Below are 17,547 nucleotides of genomic sequence, written 5' to 3' on the forward strand. Positions count from 1 at the left end.
GTTATAGTTTTATAGGTAGTGAGTTTTGTAGTATTTTACTAACAAGGTAAAAAATGGTTAATTATCTTTTGTTGTAAGGTTAAACTATCTAATTAAGAAATCGCACTTGAATTATTTTTACTTTTAATTCAATAACTAATCATTCAAAGCCTGCAATGTGGACTTTTTTTGTCTAATTACAAAATATTATTTAAACTCATGCAGAAGAAGGAAGAAGAAGATAAAGAAGAGGGATTAGTTTTTGTATTAAAACTTCTGTTTTGTTTCATTTTTAAAATTATATATAATATATAGCATATATTATATAGCATATATATTATATTATATAATTTATATATAATATATTATATAGTATCTAGGATATAATATGTATAATATATTATATTGCAATAATATATATTATTATAGTATGATAATATATGTATAATTGACATTATAATATATAGTTATATAATATAGTTATATAATATAACTTTATATTATACCTATAGACATATGTGATATACATAGAGACATATATGTGATATTATACATAGACACATGTCTGTATAGACATTATATATATTATACATATAGACATTTATATCTATTCTACATATAGACATATATTATACATATACTATAGGATATAGTTTTATTTAAACTCTATAGTATATAGTTTTATTTGAACTTTATACTTGTAATAATAATATAAACTATATACTTTTAATAATAATATAAACCACACACTTGTAATTTTAGTGTTGTTAATTAATTTTGGAAGGTTTTTTTACGGCCTTAAGTTAAATATAGTATTTTTTTGTGTGTGTGTTTGGGTTTTGAGTTTCAAATTCTCAGCCTCTCGGGTTCTACCAATTCCATATCCAACTGTTGATGGCATCACTGTTTTGAGGCTGAATGACAAATGTGCCACAGGCTCGTTTGGAGCATGACTCAGTGTGACTTGTGCCTGATCCAGCAGTTTCCTTCCTCCTCCTCCTCCTCCTCCCTGCAGGCCGCCGTGCAGGCTGGCCAGAGGATAATCTGTTGATCCTGGCAGGGGATTGTGGCGCTGAAAACCGGGCATTGTTTTCCCAAGGAGCGCTTGGCTGCGAGTGCTGGAGCCCAGTGCCCCGGTGCTGGCCACAAGGAGGTTTTGTTCCCGTGGCCAGCTGGGCTCCAGGCGTGCCAGGCTGGCCCAGCAGGCAGGGGTGGTGGAGTGATGAGGCACAGATGTCACTTTTCCTGTCCCTCTGACACCTCAGGTGTCCCGTTCTTGGCTGTTTTTGACGGCCTGGAAAGGCTCGGGATGGCCTTGGGACAGCCCGCGCTCCAAAGGACGAAAAGAGTCTTCAGGTTTTTTCTCGGTCTTCAGTGTTTATTAGTTTTTATCTACAAGATTTTCTCTCGGCCCGACAGAGCACGCCAGCCATGAGCACACTGAGAGCCCTCGGGGCGGTCACGTATCTTTGTACCCAAAACTACGTATAAGATATTTACCTATTTTCCCCAATACCTTTCACCCTTATTGACAAGTGCACTTTTAGTAAGAACCAATCCCAAAGTGCCACCACCACCACAGAAGATGGAGGCCAAGAAGAAGAAGAAGAAGGACAGGACACGCCCTAATTCCTCCATCTTGTTTCTCTAGAACCCCCCTGTACCGAAATTCTAAAACCTGTGTTTCACCCTATAATTAACCTATCCCTTCACCATTTATCCCAGTGAGATCCTCCCATCCTCATACAGGTGTTGTCTCCTGTGCAGGATCAAAGTCCAGCCACCAGACACTTCTGGCAACATTCCAGGACCTCTGAGCCCCCCAAGGATTATCTTGGTATCTCTGCACATCAGGGCTGATGTGCTGAGATCCCACACTCGGGTGGGTGTCACTCCAGAGGTTTTTATTGGCTTTCTTCAGCATTCGAAGAACAACACTGTGAACCTTATTTAAAAAAACCCCAAAAACTGGAGTAACCAAATATTTCTTCTAATATAAATTTTTTTTTTAGCTTTTTTTTTCCCCATAAAACAAGACATCCTTTCTCTATTCCCACTGTTTGGAAAGCCAGGACTGAATAAGACACTGACAGACATTACCAAAGTTCCAAGAATCATTTGGGTTGGGAAAGATCAAAGTCCAACCAATAATCCACCACTGGCAAATCCACCAACAGTGATACCACTTGAAGAGAATGCAGGAAATGCACAACAGAATTTCATTTTTATAGCTATAAATGAGATCATCTGAGTTATATATGGAGGTGATGGATAGTGTTGGGAAGTGGCTGAAGAATTAATACTGAGGTGGGCTAAGCTGGAGCCAGAGTACTCTAAGGAGCAGGTTTCTTTCAGTTTTTAAACCTATCTCTAAAGGTTTTGACTACTTTATTCCTACTTGCTTGCCTCTTAACCTGCTCATAACATGCCTTAAAGACAAAATAAAAATCAGTTGAGTATGAGCTGTGCTGGGGGCCAAATTCCTTGGAATTTGAGTTATCAGTGATATTCACATGCCTGGAGGCTGACTGGGTGATCTTTCCCTCTTGCTTTTGATGCAGCTCCTTGGTTGTTGGTTGTTATGGGTAAAGTGCAGTTCTGGCAAGCTGATTTTTAGGATTTGGGCCAGCATTTGGTGAGGATTGCCTTGTTCTGAGTGCAGGCATGCATTTTGTGCGTGTGTGTTTGCAAAGGAGAGGCATGTTCCCCACAGGGAGATAAGGACTCTGTGTCACTGGAATCAGAGCTGCTGTCCTAAGTGCAGTAAACTTCCTTTTTACTTTCTGCTTAGACATACCAACTCACAGTTATCCCACCAGGTTTCTGGAAGTGTCAAATTACTCTTTTTTTCCCCCCTTCTAAGTCTCCCATTACCTGTTTTTCTTAGGCTCAGTTTAGCATTGTAGTACGTGAAGTGCATAAATGGGGACATCCTTCCTGCTTAGAAATGTCCTGGAATTAATGTCACTCTTCCACAGCATCCTATTTCACATGGGAAATGCATGGACACAAGAACTGTGTGCTGAATAAATAAATAAATACCAGTTTTAGAAGATGCTGCTGTTTTTCTGAATAGGAGAGAGCTATGACAAGATAGACACTGCACTTTTGAGGGGATTTGTCAGGACCTGATTGGAATTTCGAGCCTCCTTTTACATAAAATCAATTACAAAATGCTGAAGTCTGTGCTCAGAGCTCTGTATTGCTGGGAAATGGAAGTTTGCTATCATTAGAAAGTCCTCTTGATCCTTCAGTTCCTACCCAGCAGGTCTGTAGTAGAGCTGTTTGTTTGAATTTATCCCAGGGTATGTATGAAGTGCTTCCTCAAGTAAACCCAGTAAAACCAAACATCTTGGCTTGGAAAGTAAATAGGAAAAGGTGTGTGTGCAGGGGGGAGTAATTTATATTTTCAGTGTATTTTCCAAGTGACACTGCAAAACCTGTAGAGATTTGCCAGTGAATGTAAGGGGAGGTTAATTCCTGTTAACCAAGAACCAGAACAAATTGTCTGTTTCAAGCTAAGATGAAGATATTTGTCACGCTGAGCTGTTCTGATGCTTCAGATTTACGCAGTTAACATCACTCCCCTTCTCTGTTAAAATGTCTCGATTAAGGCAAAATATATTTTTCCTGAAGAATTGACTCCAGTGCCTGGTCCTGGCTGCCTTGGGGTGAGCTGCCATTGTGCAGAAGTGCTTTCTTCACAGCTGAGCACCAAATATTGCTGGAACCTGCACCAAAACTGAATGCTGAGCAGCCTCTGGGAATTAGGGCATGACTCCTCTTGGATTTAGGGCTATTCACAGCAGACACACCTGTTGGAGGATTAAGTGAGTGTGTATCAAATGAAGATTTAAATTATAGATGCTTCACAGGAACATATAGTTTTTATTAGTTTCTTTCTGCACATGCTGGAGTGGATTTGACACAGTTTAGATCTTGAGTGGATTTGAGGCAGTTTAGATTTATTTTGTTGAAGCAAAGTTGGGTCATTTACCTGGTGAGGAAGTTAAAAATTAACTTGTAGGCTGAACTGGTGGCTTTGGAGGTTAATGAAAGATGTGACTTTGGAGATCTTATTGCAGCCTTTCAGTACTTAAAGAAATTGTTGTAGGCGTGACAGAGACTTTTGACAAAGTGTATGGGAGTGACAGGACACAGAGGAATGGCTTCACAATGACAGAGGGCAGCGTTAAATGGGATATAGGGAAGGAATTCTTCCCTGTGAGGGTGGTGATGCCTGGCACAGGGTGCCCATGGAAGCTGTGGCTGCCCCTGGATCCCTGGAAATGTCCAAGGCCAGGTTGGATGGGGCTTGGACCAACCTGGGATAATGGAATGTGTCCCTGCCCATAGCAAGGGGCGGAATGAGATGGACTTTAAGGTCCCTTCCAACCCAAACCATTCTGTAGTTCCATGATTCACATAAAATCAGCCTGTTTTACAATTGTAAAGCTTCACCTGACCTAAGCAGGGTTTCTCCCAGGGGCAGGGTGCAAGTTAGACCATCCCTAATCCCTCTTATTTAAAGGAGGCACGACTGGCCTTCCCAGGGACAGTGGGACATGGCTTGGGTCCAGGTGCTGCCAAGTGATTGCCCCCAAATGTAAAACAGTGCCAGCGCTTCCAAATGAGCTAAAATACAGTCAGCAGCATGGCAGGGTGTGCTGTGCCAGCCTGAGCAGCCGGATTCCTTGCGCTGGGCAGGCAGCTCATGGAAAAACTGACCTCAGCCGCTGGGTGGAGGCTTCGCTGGGCTCCTGACCGGGAAGGAGGGCGCAGGCTGAGTTGCTAAGGAGCAACCTGTTTGGCTGGCCCTGGAGAATCCCGTGCCAGGAAGAGATGACTCCCCGAGTGCTGTGCTGTCGCTGCTGAGGAATGGCAGCAATGGGTAAAGTGAGCTCTTGAGGCTTCGCAGCTCTCCCGGCCCCGGGCGTTTCTCCCTCGCCTTTGGGAGGGCATGGGTGAGCGAGCTTCAGCTGTTTTCGAGGGGAATTGAGAGATGCTTTGGGTGAAAACTGCGGTGGAATCAACAGGTGGTGATAGTGGAACCCTGGAAAAAGTTAAAGATAGAATCTAAAATGTTAGGCTTTGTGCTTTCCCAGATCAACTGCACCTGCGTAAGCAGTATGATAAATTATATAATTGTTAGATGTGATGATTGTTTAGTAATTAAATGTAGTTATAATATAACCGTAAGAAGAATAGTGAGAAACTATGTTGGAAATTCAGAGAGGGGCTAAATTTATGTATACAATAGAACAATATAAGTTTAATAATTAACATGAAAGTTATGTAACGATAGAGTATAAAACATGATCATTTCGGATGTATGGTCGGAGTCAGATTTGGGTTGAATATACCCCGATTCCCAGAGCTCTTAATAAAAAGCACCGCATATAATCGCTCCGTGATTATGTGTTTTTGAACGCTAACAGTGGTATTAACCTCCGTGGAGCCAGGATATCTGCTCTGACCGTGTCTCCAATTGTTCTTGGAGTATCGATCCGTTTAGTGCCACTTAAAGCCACTTGTGCCCTCTAATCCTTCTGTGCCTTCGGCGCATCCACCTCATCACCTTTTGAAATGCAGGGTATCCATTTTTTGGCCAGCCACTACTCCCAATTGCTCATCTGCCATACTTCAATTACATGTGTTGAGGTTTGAATTTTTTTTCCCATTATTCCGTTTCTGAAAGAATAAAACCAACACCAGCATGGATGCCTCATTTTAAGCTCGGCTCCACACATCGCAACCCGCAGCCCCGATATAATTAGCACCGCAATTAGCAGCGGTGGGGCGATTTGTTTGTGCCCTGCAAAGGCCGCCCGGCGCGAACAGGAATATACATTTATAAGCATGGATGTGCAGCCCGGAGGGAGGGAGGGCGGCCAGCTCTTGGGATGCTCTGGTTATCCTGCTCGGGGACACAAAGGAGGCGGGGAGACGCTTTCCGTGAGGGTTCCGGAGCGATGCCCGGCAGGTGTATGTGTGTATAAGAGAATGTGAGAGTGTGTGTGCGCTGCCCCGGCTCTTCCGAGCGCCGCTCCCCGCCCGCTCCCCGCTCCGCCCCCGGGCCGTGCCGTGCCGGGCGGGCCCCGGCGGGGACAGACGGCGGCAGCGGGAGCCATGGACGCGGCTGCCGAGTGCCTCAGCCCGGCTGCCCAGCAGCAGGTAAGGCCGGGGGGCTGCGGGGGGCTCGGGCAGCGCGGCCGGGACAGCTCCGTGCGGTGCTCGGAGGCGGCCGGCGCCCAGTCCCGGGGGATTGTCCCGGTCTCGCTTTGCACAATCGCTGAGCAGAACCTGAGCTCTGAGCTGCTCCGGGAGCCGCCGTGCCAGCGGAACCTGGGAAATGAGTGCTGAGTAAATGTCGCAGCAGCCCCGTGGGACCGTCAGGTGGCCGCGGGCGGGTCGGGCATCCCTGGACAGGAGCTGTCAGACCGGCTCAGGACGGGCTGTCGGGGTATTAGAAGGGAATCCCTATGGTTACGTGTAGGTTAAGGTTCATCAGCCTGCTGCCTCGGAATAGTGATTTGCATTTAAGAGAAAGGTGAGGGGTAAAGCAGGATGTGGACTGACCGAGCCCTGTGTGATTCACGGGTTCATTACCATATGAGTAAGTGGTGCAAAGTGTTGTATGTATTTATAACTCATATGCAAAAAAATGTCAGATAAATGTGCTGGCTTGACCTCTTAAACACAAAAGTCGTTATAGTCCCTCTTGTTTCCATGCTAAATAGTCACCACTCACCTGGTGAGCTCCTGGAACTCCTGGGTTAGGTCACATGCCGCTGAAATGGAGAGGGAAAAACATTGCCATGGGTTAGCACTGGTTCTACCCGGTAGCTATGCTGGTCAGCTGCGTTACAGGAATATTGCAAATCAGGTGCTGCATGTTCAAACAGACTTTAAATTATGTAGGAGGGCAAGGAGCCTTATCAGGTTTTTGACTGATGGAGTGTGACTTGGCTAAACAGAATGAACAGTCCTGTAATGTTTGAGGAAGAGGATACAGAATACTGGAATGGGACAGCATCCATAATGAAAAATTATGTTGGCCCCAAAAATGACTGGCTGGCTGTGTCTTAAGCATGTTGGCAAGAGGTTTTAAATCAGCCTGAGAATAGTTATTGCAGCAATGCCCAGCAGTGGTTGCTCACAGGGAGCAGGTGTAATTTAGTCAGGCAGACTTGTGTTTTAAGGTTTCTCTGGCAGTGGGATCAGAGAGCTTTTCTGGGTATGGTTTGGTGCTGGCAAGCTAACACTTCAATCCTCCACGACAAATATGACAGTGGCTTTGATTACTAGCCTTAGAAGCAGGTAATTTGGAGTGCACTGGAATTGAGGGGTGCTTTCTATAGCTGGAAAACTCTTACACATGTAACTATGTGGCAAGTCAACATGGTCATTTGTCACCGCTCAGAAAAGCAGCGTAACTTCCTGCCTTTGTTGGCCGTGTCTTGGGGCTGCCGGGCGAACAATGAAGCCCTGGCTGTTTCAGGAGGGAAAGGCTCTGAGAATGCTCACCTTCAGGATGTGTGTGTGTGTGTGTGTCACTGGCCTCTACCTTAGCAGCTCACCTCGATAATTCTCTCATCGTGCCACGGTGACAGCGCAGCTTCCCCAACGCGCGCGCGGGGCCAGGAAGCCGCGGCTTCCGTCACCATTGTGCTCCATCCCCTGCCACGGGCACAGCCAGGCCTGGTCCCCACCAGTGGGGATTGAAAGGGGGCTCTGTGGGGTAGGGGTCTCTCCAGAGCAGCTGCACATCCCGTGCTCCCACTGCTGCAGGCAGCAGAAGGTGTTTCTCACCCTTTCCAGCTGACACCCAACACCTGCTTTGGTGTTTTTTTTCACATGTAGTTCTGCTCCTGTTACAACCTGCTCAGTTCTTCCCTCTTCAGATCTAAACAAACTGAACTCCTTAAGCCAGGGTAGAGATTTGCTGCTGCACAGGGCTGGGGTTTTATTTTCAGGCTGAGTGACCCTAAAGCTGGAGTGTCAAGTGCTGAGCAAGTAGCCCTGCAAAACCAAGGAGCATTCTGGAGTTCAACAGTGCATTTATTTCAGGGCTTGGTGACTGTAAATCATTCTGAGCAACTGCAATAAAAACCCAAGAATTCAGTGTGTGTATTTGTAGTATTTGAGCGAGTCCCATAAATTAGGGTGATGATTTTTCAGCTGGTGCCCAGTTCTGTGTTCATCTCAGCCATCTCCTCTCGTTTTGCCCATGGGGCCTTACAGAAGTCTCTGATGGCGTTTGGGTTTTTTTGGTGTGACATGCTCAGCAGGGCTGAAGCTGCCAGTTCTCCTTGTCAGATGAGCAATATTTCATAAAAGGGAAGTTGCAAAAGCTTGGTAATGAGTGCAATTAGACTTCATATTTTTATTCTTCTGTTTTTGACAATGATTGATCTGTCACTTTTGATTGAGGCCTGTATTGCTTGCTGAGTCACTGATGAATTTTAGATAATTTTAAGAAGTCAAGGAGACTTCTTCAGTCTTCGTGATTTCTAATTTCTTTTTTTTAAATCTTTCATTCCCTGAATAGTTATTTATGCCTTAGGCAGCCTAAAGAACAGCTTTTAGTAAGCTGAATTTCTGAAGTATGTGAATTTTGGGTGGTTTTCTAATGTTCTGCAGTGTCTCTTGCAGGCTGCAGTGTGTCTCTGCTACTGCCCTCCGAGGTGACTCGGCTCTGTCAAATGCTTGGGCTGGACAAAGACCAAAGTCAGCCGGGCAAAGCCTGTTTTGGTTTAGTCAGCACAGAGGGAGAAATGTAAAGTTAGCGTTGCTGCTTGCAGGCTGTGCAAGAAATCAAGGTATTTATAGCACGGAGCAGAGTCCAGGAGGCGCAGAGAGTGTGGTCTGACAAACCCTGATGCGTTCCGTCACGCCCGTGCTGCTGAGGAAGAGGCCCTCAATAAATAAATCTGACACTCCTCTGTGTGGGTCTGAAAGCCTGGCCTGTGTTTTTATTCTTTCATCTCCTAAAGGTTCACAGCTTGAGCAGCTGGGGCTGTTCTGGGTGTCCTTGCCCTGTACCATGCTGGGGGCACCCACTGTACCTGAGCTGGGCTTTGGCACAGGAAAATCTGTGTGCAACAGGCTCCCACCCTCACTGCAGGGTGTGCTAGGCTTGCTAGCAGCCTTTGGTTTGACTCTGATAACTCCTTACCCAGTGAGATGTGGGCTCCTCCCTGTCCTGATGGATTTACCTCCTCTGAGCTCACAGGTGATACCAGCTCCATCACCAATGCCACCTACAGAGTATTAAACAACAGTTCATTCTGAGTTAAGTAATTCCATCCACCAAAGCATGCTAGGAATGGGATTGTGAAGGCCACAGGTTGACCATTTGATGGCTGGCCTGACTCTATAGCATGTTGTATTTCTGTTGAGCTGGAGAGCACCCTCCAAGATTTGTGGGTAGCCTCACATACTGAAGCCTTTTTTTTCCTCCTCTTTGCATATTTCCTGTTCCCCCCTTCTCTCATTTTGCTGTGGGCTCAAAAACCCTTTAGGGAAGGATGGCCTGTTTCTTACAAGCCCTCCTTTGTCCAGCACAAATGAGGTGGTGTTTGGTCGGGAACCACGGTGAAAATAACTGTGTAATCATCTAAATGGCACCCAGACATCCTTGAGAACGTGCTTGAACATAGTCCTCAGTGCTTGATGCAGCCCTTTAAGGGACAGCAGCCTTCTGACAGAGAAGTTGGGTCCAGAGCATGATTTGGTGGGGATTTGTTCCTTTACTCCATGAGGATGGTCAGGCAGTGAAACAGGAGCCTGGAGAGGCTGCAGAGCCACCAAACTCAGAGGTTTTCAGGAGCCATCTGGTCCAAGCCCTGAGCAGTGTGGTCTGAATGTGATGCTGACCCTGCTTTGAGCAGGAGGGTGGATGAGACCTCCTGAGGTCCCTTCCAGCCCAAACAATTCTGTAATTATTTATTTCAATGTGATGAAAATGAGTTGCTTTAAAATAGGAGTGTTCAGAATGACTTCTTGTAAAGGTACCAGTCTCTGATAACCACAGGCTTTCAGCTTAAAGTTCAAGAACACAGGATACTGTTTCTGTTGTTTTTTATTCAAAGATACTTAAGGCTGATGCAATCATGGAAAGAAAAGGTTCATAAATAAACAATATGCTTGTTCCAAGATGTAAGCCATTGTTAGTCAAAGCTGCTGAGTGAAAATGTGTTTTTTATTCTTACAAGGTTTGCAGGTTGGCTTTAAATGGGCAGCTGGAGGGCTGCAAAGATGAAATAGAATAAGGTGGAGATGCACCATGGATTGGCACTAAAAGCAGAATTATGTTCTAAGAAATGACACACAAAATGTGTGGTTTTGCATGAGGTAAAATTCATTTAACTTCCTGCAGTTGGTATCTGTAATTTAGAAACTGGCAAGCCTCATTCTCAGGAAGGCCTGAAAAAAACTGGCTAAATTAATTTTTTTTTTCCTATTTTTCAAGTTCCTTCACTTCATATTATTTTGTGCTTGCTTCTGGGTGAATATATAATTCTGCAACATAGCTAGCAAATGTGTAAATCCTTTGGCCCTTATCATACAAGGAAAACAAGGGGAAATATGTATCATTTGAATTATATCTGAATTTTCCATATAGGCACCTAGCTCTGATGTGAAAGCTCAGCTGGTTATTGAAATTCATGAGGATGACAGCTACAATCATGTTAACATCCAAATAATCTTGTTTCTGCCTTTTTCTGTCAGGAGGGAAGTTGGGGATACACAGCCTGTATTTTTGGTGTGTTTTGCTTGTGGAGACTTTAGGGCCCTTTGTTTTCCATAGGGAAAAACCAGTTTGTGCTGGTGTTATTCCTCACCTCTGTCAGGTGGGGTTCGCCAGTGTTTATTTACATAAACAGAAGTGTTTATTTTTAAATAAACAGGAGGGATCACATGAAGTCAATACCAGGCTTGTTTCCAGAGCTGTGATTTCAGCACACATTTCAGGGCATGTTTGGATACTGGGTGTCATCAACAATTCCAAACACTGCAGGTGGGTCAGGGCACTGCCTGCCAGGGATTCCACCCAGGCTTTGCCCAGCAGCAGCAGCAGGGCTGGGGCTTTTTTTTCATGGACACGCTGCTTCAGGTTGGGAGGTGGTGTTGGAAACACATTTGGGGATTCATGTCTGCACCCAGAGCCTGCTGTCACCTGGCTCTGTAAGTAACAGGTTATGGCAAGGGATGGTTTTGGGTGCAGGTGTGAAGAATCTGCTCCTGCTATGAGATTCTGTCCATGGAGAACCACTTAACCTCAAAATTCAGGCAAAGAACTCAAGGGAGGGCAGCTCTGTGCAAAACCAGCCCTTTGCTCTTTCTGCTATGGGGTTTTTAAAAATATCTGAGAAGGCTTGTTTCCTTTTTAGAAGTAATTTTTCACTGGGACCTCTGGAGTCCCCCAGTCCAATCCCCTGGGTCACCCTGAGCAGGTGACACTGAAACATGTCCAGGTGGGTTTGGGATGCCTGCCCTCAGTGAACAGAAATTCTCTCTCGTGCTGAGGTGGAAGTTCTTGTGGTTCAGTTTATGGCCATTGTTCCTCATCCTGCTGCTGGGCACCACTAAGAAGAGTCTGGCACCACCTTCTTGGTGGACTTTGGGATGTTTGTATGGATTTGTTGGATTGATGAGATCCCCTCTTGGTCTCCTCCAGTCTGAGGTTTTAAGATCTACAGCATCACAAGGCTCCTGGTCGTCCCAATCAGCTTGTGCTTGATTTTCATCAGCCCTTTTCTGTTAACTGCAAGTTTCAACCATCCTACTCCCTTCTTTTTGTTGGTTTTTTGTTTTGTTTTGGGGTTTTTTTTTGCTTTGTTTTTGTTTTGGTTTGGTTTTTTTCCATGTTTTGCTTGTGTTTTTGGATGCTGTGACCCTCTTTCCTGGGTTTGAGTGGTGACTGCACTTACAGAAGGGAAAAGAAATTACACTTTCTGTTTTTTGGTGGTTTTCCTTGTGTTTAGAAGCACTACTGAAAACACTGGTGTTTTGATTGCTCTGTGTGCCTGACCTCGATGTTATGGCAGATTTTCCTGTCAGTTTGGATGCTGTAGTTACAGTGAAAGGTTTCAGAAGAGAGGAGTGGGGTGCAACACCAGGGTGGCTATGAGTTGTGCCTTTGGCGCTGTTCTGAGCTGCTCAGGGTTGTGCTGTACAAAACCTGAGCTAATTTTACTTTTTCCTAAGTAAGACCTACTGACTTTGTCTGGGATTTAAAGCAGAATATTAAAAATGTTACTCTCTATGATGTTCCATCACTTCCACCTGGTGAAAGTGAGGAAGCACCATGGGTCTCTCGAGAGGGCTATTCTTGGCAGAATTCCACTCCAGCGAGGTTTGGACTGGAATATGGAATTTTGGAGATTTATAATGGAGCTAGTGCATTTTCTCTCCATAATTTCAGCCTTAGCTGTGCATACTGAACTCCAGTGTTTACCCAAATCCTGTGCCCAGGTATGTGTGCACAGTGTCAGTGGTTAGGAAAAATGGCACATAATGTGTTTGGTGTTGGTCAAATTAATTCATCAATAAAAAAACAATCCACGCTGCAGGGGAGGGAAAAAAAAAACCAACAAAACAACCCAAAACAAAACGAGCAATAAATAAATCAACCTGCTTCCTCTCCAGCCACACAAATAATAATTAAAGATCCCTTTTAAACACAAGTGTGCTCAGGGAGGGTAGTGCCTGCACGGGGGTGTTAGGATAACAAGTTAGGGAAGGCAGGGCCATTACCTGCAGTAGGGAATTAACTCCTACAGATGTGTTTACAGCCTTGCCCAGTCAATCCTCCCCATTGCCTGCCCTGCTTCCAGAGCGTGCTCCCCGTTGGGTTGGCCAGCTTTGATCTCATCCCATGCCTGTGTTCCCCTTGCCAGGCTGAAGCCAGACTCGCGGCGAAGCGAGCGGCGCGGGCGGAGGCGCGGGAGATCCGCATGAAGGAGCTGGAGAGGCAGCAGAAGGAGGTAAGGCCGGGGCTTTGGGGGGTGCCTGGGCTGTATCCAGGGAGGAGGATGTTCAGAGGTCCTGGAATAGAGGGCTCGTCTGTGTTTTGTTGAAATAGTCTGTGTGGAGCTAATGTTGATCGTAGAAAACCTGGGAAAAACGCAAGGATTTTATCTCGGTGAAGCCTGCGTAATTATTCACAGAAAATCCTGGTGGTTAGTAATTCCTGTTTAATGTTAAACTTTGAAGTATGCAGCTTCTTTGTGGAGGTGGTGGATTCTTATCACTTCGTTAGAAATCCAATGAATATGGAAGATTCCTGGCTCTTTGTGTAACTCCAGTGGGAAGCTGTTCTGCTTCCTGCTGTGAATCCACTGCCCTCCCCAAGTCTGTAAAAAGGATGGGCTGCTCTTGGCAGGGGCAAGGGTAGAAACTGCACTTGGCAAAGCATTGCCTACCTGGTGAACTGAACCAGGAGCTCTCAAAAGTTGTGCTTGGTGATGTGCATTCAGTGAAGCAGCAGAGTGGCTGCAACCACCACTCTGGTTGAGGTTAGAGGGACAACAGTAATCACAATTTAGTTTTTTCAGTAGATTTTTGAAGGAGAATGAAGAAGAAGGAAGTCTGGGAATACTTAGTAGGAATAAATGTAGGGCAGGAAAAAAGGGAAATGGCTTCACACTGACACAGGGCAGAGTTGGAGTGGATATTAGGAAAAACATCTTTCCTGTAAGAGTGGTGAGGCCCTGGCACAGGGTGCCCATGGAAGCCCTGGATCCCTGGAAGTGTCCAAGGCCAGGCTGGATGGGGCTTGGAGCACCCTGGGATAGTGGAAGGTGTCCCTGCCCATGGCAGGGGGTGGAATTTGGTGATCTTAAGGTCCCTTCCAACCCAAGCCATTCTGTAATTCAGTGGTTCTGCATTTGCTTTGGGGTGCAGAGCAGGATCTGGTTGAGCTGTGGAGCAGTGAATGAGGAGGTGGCAGCAGGATGTGGATCAGGATGTGACAGCAGTGCCGGTGCAGGCTGCGGCAGCCAGCCCACAGAGGAGCTCCTGGGCAGGCTGCCCACGCTCCGCTCCTGGTGAGGCAGGTCTGGATGTGTCTCAGCTCCCTTGCTGCCAACACAGAGCTTGGGGAAGGTGGGAGCCTTCTCCTGCTGCAGTTGCTGCTGTCTGAGGGATGTTTCTTGCAGCCTGGCCCAGCCTGGGAGCTGCTGTCACTGCTGTGCCAGCAGTCAGGGCTGGGGGGTTTGGGAGCAGCCGTGGGAGGGCTGTGCTATGCAGGCACCACGTGTTTTGTTTGGGTAGCAAAGTAAATAGGGGTGTCCTGGCAGTGACACCATCTAATTTACAGGTGACTTAATGAAGCTGATGACCCCTTTGCAGATTAAAAGCTGATGCTGCAAAGGGTGTCTTGGTAAACTGAAATTTAGGTGTGAAAACTAAAGCTCCTGCAATTAAGGGCTTGTCATCTGAAAACCTGTGAAAGCTTTGGGTAGATAGAAATTGGGCAGGGCAGGATGTCTCTCTGAAATACCACAGTCACTGAAAGCTCAGCCAGATACCCATCACAGTCTGCTTTGTAACTCACTGGTATAAATGACACATTTATTTAATATTTTGCATGCTTGGATATTCTGTAACTTTTTGAAATAGTTTAATCTTAGCCCCCAGATGCCAAGTAGAGATGTTAAGGTGAGCTGCAGGAAGTTTTTCATTGCCACAAGTGTCTTGCAGGTACAATAAAACATAAATACAGAAAATCCCAAGCAGCGATCAACACAAGATATTTGGCACCTACCCCTTCCTTGGAGGGGACCCTGCTGTGGCACTGGGATCTGTACACCTGGTTCTCTGCCATCTTCATTTCCCTTTGCAAACTTCTCAGAAACATAAAGAGCGCTTTTCCACTGCTGCCATGTTAAATAACCAGCTTGCTTTACTACTTCAGAAGGCTTTTTAGAGCCCTAAGTCCCTTCTGGGAGTTAAAAAGCAATAAATGAATTTATTGCGTGTGCGTGTAGTCTTTCATGCTTTAAGCCGTGTGCATGCTCTGGCAGGCTTCTTGTGGAGCATGGATTACTTGGAAATATATTTACACTGCTGCTCTGAGTTAAAAGTTTCCAGGTGCTACCATTACAGGCTATAACTGTGGCAGTGAAAGAGAGTGTTTTAATGATTTGGGTTTGGAAACTGGCTCCTCTCCTGCCCACCACCTCGTATTTATGACATTTCTCAATCTTGCACTTCATTTCCCTCATTTTAAAGTAATTGGGTGACTTTTGCATGAAGAGTCTGCACACAGGATTGAGAAATGGTGCAGCAGGAATATCTGGGCCTCTGGCAGGGAGCTCTCAGTTGCAGGGGGAGATGTGGGAAAGTTCCTGTGGGAGACTGCTCTGCGGTGGGGCAGGATTGCAGGTGTGCTCCAGAGGCAGCATCGTCTCCTCACCTGGCACCTCCTCGTGCCAGGCAGCACAAAGAAGGGTAGCTGTGCCAGTGGTTTGGCTGTTTTGGTTTGCTCTCTTTGTTGTTTTGTTTTTTTCTCCAGGGAAGGGAAGCTAAAGAGGAGAAGGTGAGCACAAGTTTCATAGGGAAGTATAAGCTGGGTACATGAAAAGTGTTTTCTGAAGCTGAAGCAAAAAGTGAGCGCAAGAATTGTGACCTAATCACAGAATCCCAGAATGTGTTGAGTTGAAAGGACCTTAAACTTAACTTGTTCCACCCCCTGCCATGGGCAGGGACACCTCCACTAGCCCAGGTTGCTCTGTCCAACCAGATCTTAGACACTTGCAGGGATCCAGGGGCAGCCACAGCTTCTCGGGGCACCCTGTGCCAGGGCCTCCCCACCCTCACAGGGAACAATCCTTCCCAGAATCCAATGTCAGCAGTGGGAAGCCATTCCCCCTTGTGCTGTCACTCCAGTCCCTTTGTGTTGCACCATCTTTCCTGTTGGATGGGGCTCCTGTTGGAACATTCCCAATTCTCCCAGCCTTTTCCCACAGCAGAGCTGCCCCATCCCTCTGATCATCCTGGTGCTTCCTCCAGCAGTTCTGCAGGTGGGGTCTCACCTGAACAAGGCAGAAGGGCAGAATTCCCCCTTTCCTGCTGCCCACACTGTGGGATCAGCACAGGACATGGGGAGTCCCTCTGAAGATAAGGGTGTTGATCACTCCTGAATCACAGAGGTGTGAATCAATTCCTCTGTTTATTAGAGAATGTGTTCTTGGTGATGAGGCTTTAGGAAAGGCACAGGTCTGACAAGTGTTACAGCTTGAATGCTTCTGGCTTCTCATTCAGAGCTGCTTTGTTGTTGTTACCCACCAAAGATGTTAATTATTAACCTGGAGGTCTGGTTAAATTCTCTGGTTTGCCTGTACACATCAGTGAGTGCAGGGCAGCTCTCATTGCCAGGGCCTGTTCTGAGCTGGAAGGACAATTAGGATATTTGGTATTTCCTCCCTTCCCTGGTTTCCCAGCACTGGTGGGAGTCAGAACAGTGATGGGTCCTGGTTTACCGTACAATGCTGCCATGCTTTTGAAACACTTGGTTTCCAGCTGCAGAGTCTGAGGCCAGTCCCTTTGGCTTGTACTGTTGAGATGTGCCTGGTCCTGAGACAAATTCCTGTGTACATTCAGGTATTTATTGTTAATTCATGCAGAACAGCGAGCCAGGAGTGGGCAGCCCAATTTTTCTGAGTAACAATTTGTTAAAGGTAAAATTGGAGGAAGAATTTTTTTTTTTCCTGTACATTTATTTTTTCCTCTCAGAAGCTTGACCTGAAATGCGTTAAACCCTTTTTTTCCCAAGCAATATTTAACAGTAACAGTTTTGAGCCAGGGCTAATTGCAGAGAATGCTTTCTGTAGGAGTGCTTTCTGTGTGTTCTGCTGGCAAGGCTTTAAATGTCTCTTCAAGGGCTGACACTTGGAGACCACAGTGTAAGCTGATATTAGTGCCTGAAGTGAAAAGAGACTGATCTCCTCCCACTCCTTAATCGGTGGGATAAGATTCTTCCCTGCCAGTTCACACAGCAGATGAGCCTGTACTTCTGGTTCAAGGCAAGTGCACTGTGCTGCTCTCCTGCCTTCATCTGCAGCACTTGCTTTAAGGCCACAGCATGAAACTTGCCTTGGCTGCTTTGTAAATTCCTTCCTTACCTCACTTGCACATATTTTTCCCCCTTTGGATTCATATTTCTTTGGAATAAAATAACACTACCAATGCTTTCTAGTAAAAAAAAGGGAAAAGCAGATTCTTGTGGCTCGAATGGGGAGGGGTGAGACTGGCTATGAAACTTGGTGCTTACATAAGCAGGGAGGAAATGGAGGAGGTTTGTGGTGGTTCATCTGTGTCTTATACATTCACTGTGAAGATGCCCAGGAAAATCTGAAGAGGGATGATGTGGATGATGTTTTTAGCAGACTCTTCTTCTGCCACCATGGCTTTTTCTGTCCAGTTTTAAACCTACTTCTATGAAAAATTTTATTTTTGTGTGCAGCCTCCTTTGATGAGGAAATCAGGAAAGCTGTCTGCTGTTAATACTGTGAATGAAACACATTTGGGTTTTTTGGTCATACCCTAATACAGAAAACT

General features: G+C 45.8%; 1 protein-coding gene across 9 annotated transcripts in view; it reads left to right on the plus strand.

Annotated features, from left to right (window-relative positions):
- Positions 1-17,547, plus strand: part of LRRFIP1 (LRR binding FLII interacting protein 1) — a 108,833-nt gene that overhangs the window by 34,467 nt on the left and 56,819 nt on the right. For 8 of the 9 annotated variants that reach the window (XM_054277513.1, XM_054277515.1, XM_054277517.1 and 5 more), the window contains exon 2: positions 12,885-12,971. In XM_054277513.1, coding sequence (XP_054133488.1) covers positions 12,885-12,971 — 87 coding nt within the window. Of the gene's footprint in view, positions 1-6,105; positions 6,154-12,884; positions 12,972-17,547 lie in introns of those variants that run through there. The other variant, XM_054277516.1, reaches the window with a different exon arrangement.

The sequence above is a fragment of the Melozone crissalis genome, unplaced genomic scaffold, assembly GCF_028551555.1.
Source record: "Melozone crissalis strain CALT ecotype California unplaced genomic scaffold, PUWL_Pcris_2 ptg000023l_1, whole genome shotgun sequence".
Taxonomy (NCBI): domain Eukaryota; kingdom Metazoa; phylum Chordata; class Aves; order Passeriformes; family Passerellidae; genus Melozone; species Melozone crissalis.